This window comes from Erythranthe guttata, chromosome 8, assembly GCF_056151865.1.
Source record: "Erythranthe guttata isolate IM_541 chromosome 8, IM_541, whole genome shotgun sequence".
Lineage (NCBI taxonomy): Eukaryota > Viridiplantae > Streptophyta > Magnoliopsida > Lamiales > Phrymaceae > Erythranthe > Erythranthe guttata.
The window spans coordinates 15,493,779-15,503,515 of NC_142540.1; the positions used below are offsets into that span (position 1 = coordinate 15,493,779).

Here is a 9,737-nt window from a genome sequence, read left to right on the forward strand (position 1 = left end):
AGACCCTTCTCGAACTCCCAAAATCACCAGGTGGAATTCCACTTTTTCTTCTTCTTCTTCTTATATATAATAGAGAGAGAGAGAGAGAGAGAGAGAGAGAGAGAGAGAGACGAACAGGAACAAATCTTTCCGTCCAAGAAATCTGGAATTCGTTTTCCCATTGTCAACATAAAAATTTGAGATCAACAAACACCGATGGATTTCGAGTTGAAAAGGGCGAGAGAGAAGTTGGAGAAGGAGCAAAAAGAGAGGAAAGAGAAAGCCAAATTGAGATTGGAGAGAGAGAGAAAGGCAAAGCAAGATGCCCTCCGCCAGCAGGAAGCCATTGAAGCAGCTCAGCGCCAGCGCCGCATCGTCGCCGCCGAAGCCGAAGCCAAGGTCCCACTCTCCTCATTCACCCTCTTTCTTTTGCTTCAATTTTCTCCATCAATCAATTTACTTTAATGTTGATGTTTTAGCTTAGTTCACAACCCTAGAAGAGGCTTTATTGCAGGGGGATTTTGTACAAAGTCAGTATTTTGGGATGTTTTGTATTTGTTTTGGATCACATTTATTTTTCGACATAATAGTATTCTAGCCATGTTATGATAATACTCGAAACTCCCAAATCCGTAAAGCTTCTTTTGGCCTGATCCTCTTTGTATCCAAGGGAAAAGGCAAAAGGGCTCCTAATTTAATTGGGAATTAGATTAATTTTGATCACTCGTTGTTCGTCTGGTATCAGAAAAGTAAAGTAAAGAAGGGTATCTAGTATACCTCAACGGCAACGATGAAGTAAATATGAAACGGCTTTAAAACTTCGATTAACTTGCTTGCTAATATGTATGATTTAAATACTCTCTTCTAATTCGGTAGTTGCATTGTTTTGAGGTTAGACAACAGAGCTACTGCCTTTTAGTTGTGCAACTCTTTTAACTACTTTCGCCCTCATAGTTTACTGAGCGATAACATACAAAGTCTGAAATCTTGTGGAATTTGAGACTTTTAACTATTCAAGTGGAGTGTTTCATCAAAAACACCCTTCATGAGAATAAGTTCAGTCTCGTTTATTTTGAGGCCGAGTAATAATTTTGTAGCCTTCCATGTATTTGTTTTGCCTTTTTAGTGCTTATAATGTCACACTTTGTAATTTTAGAATAAGAGGATTTATAGGGGTTTAAATCTATATTCTGACTGTAATTTTCGTGTAATTTTATCAGGCAGATCAGCTAGCCGAAGAAAACCTGCTCGCTGGGCGGGGAGTCAAGTTTTCTCGTATTTTAGAAGCTATGCCTTATCAGGGTAGTGGAGATAAGATCAAATTGCCGCCTTCATGTTTCACTGAGCTGTCTGACGAAGGAGCTTTTGACAAGGGACCATTGCACTTCTCTCTATCATTGATTCACCAGGAGGGGGGCCCACTTAGTGCAGAGAGTGCCGATAAAGAACGGCTCAGGACGACACATGCTGGCGTCCTGGAGTTCACAGCAGAGGAAGGTTTTGTAGCACTTCCTCTGCACTGTTGGAGTAACTTATTCCCCGCGGACGCTCCAAGTTCTGCTACGGTGGAAGTACGTTATGTTTGGCTTCCAAAGGGGACTTACGCAAAACTTCAATCAGTTGAGTATGGTTTTTCCTATATTCCAAATCACAAGGCAGTACTGGAGACAAGCCTTCGGCAGCACGCAACTCTTTCCCAAGGCGATACGCTGACAGTCAACCATGGTGCACTGACATATCATTTGCGCGTTCTTGAGTTGAAACCTTCTCCTAACATATCTGTTCTGGAAACAGATATGGAGGTGGATATTATTGGTCCAGATTCTGCAGTAACAACAAACGAGTATGTGTTGAAGCCTCTCGTATTCGGAAAACCCGAGTCTGGTACGGTTGATGAAGGACGCTACATGTACTATAAGTTCTCTTTAGATGATGATACATGGAAAAGAATCTCTTCCGAGGATGCGAAAATTGTTGTTAACTTAGATTCGCAGACGCAAGATGGAGATACTGACCTGTATGTATCGAGGCATCCACTTCTGTTCCCTACATTACACCAACACATGTGGTCTTCACACGACATGGGTTCGAAAGCATTGATTCTTGGCGCAGAGGATCAAAACTTGGGTTCGGGCACTTACACGGTTGCTGTATATGGCTTTAAAGGGACATCAAATTACACGGTATCTGTTACAGTTCAAGAAGCTCCGAAGCATAAGCCTGGCCAGAATGCTGCATCTTCATCATCGGTAGCTGAGGTGGACACTGTAGAGTGCCGAAACTGTAGACGATATGTGCCTTCAAGAACCATTGGTCTACATGAAGCTTATTGCAGTAGACACAATATCATTTGCCCGCATGCTGGTTGTGGGGTTGTTCTTAGGATCGAGGAGCGCGAAAGCCATGTCCATTGTGAAAAATGCAGTAAAGCTTTTCAACGAGCGGAGATGGAGAAGCACATGAAAGTTTTCCATGAGCCACTTCATTGCCCGTGTGGGGTTGTTCTCGAGAAGGAGGAAATGGTAAGTTTATGCATTTCTTTTCTTCACATATTACGATGCCCTTCGAATTGCAAGAAACAAATGTTTAAATTGGTCGATATTCGAATACGTGTTTTTATTTATTGTCATGGTCTTTTTCTACATTGCTAATAAATGTTTGACTTGATATTGCGATTCTTGACACAGGTGCAACACCAGTCGTCGAATTGCCCGATGAGACTAATCACATGTCGATTCTGTGGAGACATGGTTGAAGCAGGGACTAGTGCTGCAGATGCAAGAGACAGAATCAGAGGATTAACAGAACACGAGAGTCTTTGTGGTTCAAGAACTGCGCCTTGCGATTCGTGCGGGCGTTCAGTAATGTTGAAGGATATGGATATACACCAAATTGCTGTCCATCAAAAGAACTAGTTTATTTATTACATCATGATTTGAACTCATAAGTGTGATTGCATCTTCTTTACATGCTGTGATGTATGTATGTATATTCTTCTTTCAAGGTTGTGTAAAGAAGAATAAACGGAACAACGATTATATACTATTGCATAAACTAATGGTGCAATTCGGTTATTATCAATTACATCAAGATTCTTTTTTTCCTAATATTATAATAGTGCCGATTGCGCGAAAAAAAAATCGAGGTTCGCCCCGATAAGAGTATTGCAAGTACCCGAGTCAATGGTGGTTAATTTATGTGCACCAAGATTCAAGATTGATGATTGAGCATTTGTATGATTTGGGAGTATGCATTAAGAGCAGCTCTGTTTTTAGCAATAACCTTCTTGCCGCTGTACTTTGCCCTACCGACGTTATTAACGACAGCGAGTTCTTCTTGTTCTTCTTTTACTATCAGAAACTCGATCTCTCCGGTTTCTTTCCACGTGTCTCTCATTTTCAATGTCAACTTTTCCCTTTGGCAGATTTCGTACAGCAGTGTCACCGGTTGTGTCGGAAGACTTGCTGGACTGATTATTGGTTCCAACAAATTCTTCACTATCTGTCCTTGAGATTAATATTTTAATTTTATTATAAAAAGAAAATAATATTTGATTTGACGATGCGAAAATAAAATGTATATATTATTACCTTGCATGTTGTGTCCATGGAGGAATCGGAGTCGATATAAATGGCTCCAACCAATGACTCAACAATGTCGGCGAGCACCTTCGGGGCATCAATTAATCCCGATGAATGCACGGGATATTCGTTTACTGCTTTCTCAAATTCTTCAATCTGCAAGCATGCACCAACATATACACAACAAATTCTTAGTTTTGTTATAATTAGAAATCGTTCAAATAAGTTTTTCTCTTGATAAAGAAAAAGATGGAGCATATAAAAAAGAATAGTTGAGAACACTGGCGAGTCTAGGAATTTGTTAAATAGTGGATTTAACTGTTCGGAGTTCGGGGGCAGTACCCAAAAAACAAATTAGGATTGTTTTTTTCAATTTGAATTTTGGGTGGACTAGATAAAAATATATGTATAACATGTGAGAAAATTTTATAAAGGGGGCTTGAATCCACACTAGCCATATTGCTTAAAATGTATTGCTACTTACTTGTGCTGCAAGTAAAAACATATCATGGCGTAGAAGCGTGTGCAAGTGGTGCTTCAACGCCACACGTGCGAGCTTCTCAGTGTCCACATTGGCTGCCCGGAGCCTCGTCAGTTTACCCGGATCCAAATCCGGATACAATGAGTAGTGATCTGTGGCAAAAAAGAGATCCAAAACCGCATCCCCAACAAAGGCAAGGCGCTCGAAGGATGGGCAAATGCCCTCTTTGTAGGAGTGATGTGTGAATGCTTGTTGCAAGAGATTCGGGTCGTGAAATTCATACCCGGTTATCTCGTGTATTTCTTTGACCCGGCTTATTTTAGAGTTTTCTTCTTCGTGTTCATCATTCAATTCGTCCTCTTCGTTTCGAATATCTGGCGAAGAAGAGCCGTCTTCTTGATCTTGATCGTTATTTTCGTCCTCTAAACGAAGATGTTGTAATGGAAGAAACGTCTCGTTTTCCTCTTCCATAGTAATACAAAATATTTCTATAATTTGTTATGCATGTAATCCACAACTTAATGATGTTTTATAGTAGAAAGTTGTGCCTTCTTAGTTACAAGCATTGACAAAATGATATATGAATGGTTCATGTCTAGAAAATTCTAGACTCAGTATTTGAAATGATATGTTGTTTTAGATAGTGAAATAAACCATAGAGGTTTGACTTCACAAAAAGTATTTCAATTATTTATGGGTAAATTACAAACACCCCCCTGAGGTATGGTCAAATTACAAAAACACCCCTCTTGTTTGAATAATTACAACCACCCCCCTCAACTCATCAAATTTAGTGGAATCTTCGAGATTATATGGAATATTATCACTTTTGTACCCGTTTTATCCCATTCAAACTCTACATTATGAAGCAAGATGATCATAATATGTGATTTTTAGATTGTATATACCAGTTTGTGGTGCATCGGAAACTGTATTTTTTACACAAAAAGAGTACAAACTAGATCACATTTCACGGAATCTAGATGACTATGTTGAATTTGGCACCATAAAGGTGGAAGTCTAAGAAAAAATCATAGTTGAGGGGGGTAGATGTAATTATCCAAACAATAGGGGGTTTTTTGTAATTTGACCATACCTCAGCGGGGTGTTTGTAATTTACCCATTATTTATTTATACAAGGGGTGGGCAATTTTTTTCTTAGTTAATTTTTCCAAAAAAATTTAGAGTTTATACACATTTAGAATCAAAATAAATACAATGGTCGCACCATACAGGTTAAATGTGACCGAATAGTTGTTTCCAATTTCAGTAGGTGGAATATTTGACTATAATTGAGATGGTTTGTGGCTTTGTATATAAGTCTTTCTTCCCAAGTTTCATTTTGCCTCTTTCGTTGATGGAAAAGTACCAAATGGGTTGACTTTGACCACTTCATTTATCCTAAAATCTAAGTACTCCGTGCACGTTACACAGTTGGCTGTTGCGAAAGAGGGGATAAATTATATTTTCTGTATATATATACTCCCTATGTTCTACAATAAATGTCTCTTTTTTAAAATATTTTTGTTTCATATTATCTGTCACTTTATATTTCCAATACTGCATTAAATGCATTTTTCTTGCTTTAACCTTATTAATGAAAATCTAATTATTAATTTTCTCTTATAAATCATTAAATAATAAAAGTTGTTTTAGTCATTTTTATATGTTTTTTTCTAAAATCAAGATATATTCATTGAGTTTCTTAATCTTTGTGAAAAGTGAAAAGAGACACTTATTTAGGAACGGAGGGAGTAATATATATATATATATAAGAGAGAGAGACATTCTTCACTATCAATCGATCCATTGCCTAATTAATCAAACCAATTAAAAAAAAAATAATAGAAGAAGAAAAAAAACCCCATAAACTTCTACTATCCAACTGGTGTTGAATGGACATGTTGAATGGACTTTCATGGTTTTCTTCTTTTTTTCTTTTCTTCTTTTTTTTCTGTTAAAAAAAAAAGAGCCACGAAATCAAAACTCTTTAATTGGAACTTGGAACTCGTAAAGTTACCATTTTTTTTCCCGATTTTTGTTTTCAATAAAATTGTAAACTGAGTAACTACTAGCAATATGGACGACCATGTAAAATTTAGGGTTTTTTTTTTCTCCCTTGATTTTTCTATGATTGATAGGTCATAGGTACATGGATGGATGCTTTGCAGTGTGGCAAGAGAACGAACGCCCTCTGTTTACAGTCGTTTTCACAAAAAGAAAGAGCTTCAGTATCGAGTATTGACACTTTCATGTTGAGAAAATGCTAAAAAAAGTGTATATTGGCTCTTGAGTTAAGAATTGGGACTGAATAACAAAAAAAATAAAAACTTGGGAATGATTAATTGAAAATATGCCGTAAATAACAACAATTGTGACAAGTGAAGATATAATTAGCAACCTTGATTCAAATTTTGGACACTAATCCTTCTAAAAACTTCCTTATAAGCATCATTTGCTGCTCTGTTTAACGCGATTTCTTTCTTTTCGCGGCACATACCTTTTCCTCTAAGTTGATTGTCAACGAAAACTTTGTACGTTCCTTCTTGAGACCATTGATCCACAAGTCTAACTTTGAGCTTGTATTTTTGGCATATCTCAAATAGCTTCTTCACTGGATTCTTTTCAAGCATTTCCGGTGTAATTATCGGTTCCATCAGAAAACTAGCTACCTGCACTCAACCCGGAAGAAGAAAAAAAAAACCGTAAAGATTTTTCCATTTCGTTTTATCAAGTAAATTGATATATCTCCCGAGAAAAGAATATATATAGATATAATATTGATTAAAGGGCATGACGGAGCGACCTCCCATGTTGTATCAATAGAATAATTACTGTCGACGAAAACAGCACCAACAGTGGATTCAACTACATCTGCAAGCACCTTTGGAGCATTAATCAAACCATGTGAATGTAATGGATGTTTAGGAACGGCACTAATAAATGCCTCTATCTGCACACACACACACAAAAAAAAAAAAAAATTACGTACTGAGATATAATTAAGTTGAAAATGTAGGAAAACGAATTTTGAAATAAGTAAAAGTGTATAAGGACATAAAGTAATTCTTTGTCTGCTATAGTCCCTGTTAAGTCTATCGGAGCTTTTAGCAAATTGCCCCATTTCTAAAAGACGAGAAGAACTAAGATGCAACTAAATTGTCGACATACCAATACATGCATCTGCAAATCTAAAACACGTAATTTTTCTTCAAGTGTGTACAACACTAGGAGAAACTATGCATAAACTCGCTTCTTCGTATGCAGAAACAAACCGACTAGCTAAAGTTTATATCATAAATGTATATGTCAGAAAATATCTTGCGAAGGCAATATCTGAAGATCTGAAATTTCACAACCCAAAATCGATTACTCAATAAACCATGTTTGGGAATCAGGATTAGGTTTGATAGACAATATAAAGAAAAATATCTTGAATATTCGGGAATTAGTTTTCAAGCATATGAAGGATATTTAGTCGAAATTCAAACCCCTATTATTGCATAATCTCATTTTGCTTTTTAGATGCCTTCAGTTAAATTATAATAAATAATGCTAATAAGTAGTCTAAATTTAGGGGTATTTTCGACATCCTATAAACAATCCATTATAATCCTTATTACAAACCGATAGATTACCAAACAGTGGAAAATACAAGGATAATACGAAACAATCTCATAAAATTATTTTATCATGAACAATAATATACTTGTATTGAATTTGAATATTCCGAAAATTCCGAAAACAAGGTCCAAATAGTACTTACTTGTTTCTTAAGAACGGGAGTACCGAGTCGAATATATCTGTGAAAGTTATGTTGGATAGCGACGCGCGCAAGCTTCTCCGTGTCAACGTTTGCAGCACGAAGCGGAGTCAACAACCCTGGTGGAAGATTAGGGTACTTTGAGAACTGTTCTTTTGCGATTAAAAGATTAAGTACAGAGTCGCCAATGTACTCGAGTCTTTCATACGACACACAATTTTTACGATATGACGGATGAGTAAATGCTTCATTCAGTAAGCTACGGTTCTTGAAATTGTACCCTATCATCTTCTCAACTTCTCCTAGACTTTGCAACGACTTTGTTTCGGCTTCCATCTGCAGTACTACATCTACATTCTCATTTCCCTTAAGATAGCTACTCAATATATATCCTGCCAGAAAATCAAATATGTCATCCCGTCATTTCGGAGGATTTAATTCAACACGAACGTTGTAAAGAACTCAGATATTTCAAAGAAATGTCGTATATATCTGACAAAGCTATAATGTAAGGCCTTGTTTCGTGGTAAGATAAGTAATTAAGTAATCACGTCTTATTTAGTGAAATAACTTGTCGGGCCGGCCAAAACGTTCGGAAACGAGCTCTTATCTAGGCTTAATCTTATATTGGGAACCAAACGAGGCCTAACAAGATAAAATTAATATGGATCATCATCAACTCCCACAGCATTAGCACAATTCATACTAAACATTTACTGAGGTAAGGAAATTAAAAAAAACTGAACTTTTGGTGTAATCGTAAATAAAATGTTGAATCGAATACTCGGGTGCAAGAATAGAACTCCGAACCACACAACGCAGCGTTTTTGGTACTACTAACAGGCAAAAACAAAGTCCACAGAACAGCTAAAAGGCAAAAACTAATCTCAAGCCCTTATTTTAATTCGGTGTTAATACAAATATATTATGATTTATGCCCGCCCAAATATTTTCAATTTTGGAATGCATCTGAAAAATAAAGACCTGATATTATTTTGTACAAATTGATTGTGAACAGTATTACACTCTCGAAGAAAATCAATAAATTATCAAACAAGGAATCAGCAAAAGAGAATTTCCAGAATATATGTTTTCAGATTAGGAGAGAGCCGAGAAACATTTTATAAACACACACAACGTACCGTATCGACGGAGGCGGCGTCGATAAGTATTCGCCGGAGAGAAGAAAGATCCCCACCACGAACCCATTTTCAATCAAATTGAATGAGAGTAATCAATGTTTAAATGCCCATGGATTCGAAGAATCACAGTATCAATTAAATCACAGCTTCAATTGATTATTGATTACAAGCAGCAACCAGCGTGAACTATTTGTCCGACATAGCTACTTAGTTTCAAAGAGGGAAATCAAAGTTTTAATGGGCAAAAAAGGGCAGAGAGTTTTTGAAATCTTACATAACAATAAATAATAAAAAATAACTACTCGGCCCAAAGAACTACCAAAACCGAAACCGAAACCGAACCGAAGACCTGAGTTTCATGAAAGATTTAACCATGTTGCTAAAAAATTACTTGTAGCCTAGGGAGTAGGGAGTGTACTTTTTATTACTAGGTACGTATTAATCCTACCTGATAAAATTGAGACTTTCTTATCACAAACTATTTCCGTAGCCGAAGTATTTAAAACACGGCGAAACTAAATGGTCCGGAAAAAGAAAAAAAAAAATGAGCAAAAAAGAAGTTAGGTTCAACACCTAATTTTTAAGGGATTGTAGTCCAATTAGTCATAGAACACCCGCCCTATCAAGCCCCAAGTTTCGGGCGAATACAAGGACTCGAAAACCTTCCAAATGAACTTTATAAAGTATATATTTAATTGAAACTGTTTTAGAGGTGATAAATGAGTTGGATGGAAGTAAATACTAAAATTGAAAAAATGTCCGACGTTTACTAAAACTTGTGTTTATCATTT

General features: G+C 36.6%; 3 protein-coding genes across 3 annotated transcripts; 1 reads left to right on the forward strand and 2 right to left on the reverse strand.

Annotated features, from left to right (window-relative positions):
- LOC105951248 (Ubiquitin fusion degradation UFD1 family protein) lies at nucleotides 1-3,060 on the forward strand. Its single transcript, XM_012974642.2, has 3 exons — nucleotides 1-378; nucleotides 1,200-2,501; nucleotides 2,667-3,060. The coding sequence occupies exons 1-3, from the start codon at nucleotides 196-198 to the stop codon at nucleotides 2,892-2,894; spliced, it is 1,713 nt and encodes a 570-aa protein (XP_012830096.1). The 5' UTR covers nucleotides 1-195; the 3' UTR covers nucleotides 2,895-3,060.
- On the reverse strand, nucleotides 2,571-4,645 carry LOC105951249 (ribonuclease 3-like protein 3). The gene is made up of 3 exons (XM_012974643.2): nucleotides 4,045-4,645; nucleotides 3,570-3,716; nucleotides 2,571-3,480 (listed from the first exon to the last, which is right to left on the reverse strand). The coding sequence occupies exons 1-3, from the start codon at nucleotides 4,510-4,512 to the stop codon at nucleotides 3,190-3,192; spliced, it is 906 nt and encodes a 301-aa protein (XP_012830097.1). The 5' UTR covers nucleotides 4,513-4,645; the 3' UTR covers nucleotides 2,571-3,189.
- Nucleotides 4,646-6,296: 1,651 nt separating this feature from the next.
- On the reverse strand, nucleotides 6,297-9,222 carry LOC105951251 (ribonuclease 3-like protein 3). The gene is made up of 4 exons (XM_012974645.2): nucleotides 8,947-9,222; nucleotides 7,808-8,196; nucleotides 6,848-6,994; nucleotides 6,297-6,713 (listed from the first exon to the last, which is right to left on the reverse strand). Exons 1-4 carry the CDS (start codon nucleotides 9,011-9,013, stop codon nucleotides 6,435-6,437), a joined length of 882 nt encoding a protein of 293 aa, XP_012830099.2. The 5' UTR covers nucleotides 9,014-9,222; the 3' UTR covers nucleotides 6,297-6,434.
- Nucleotides 9,223-9,737: the final 515 nt, after the last annotated feature.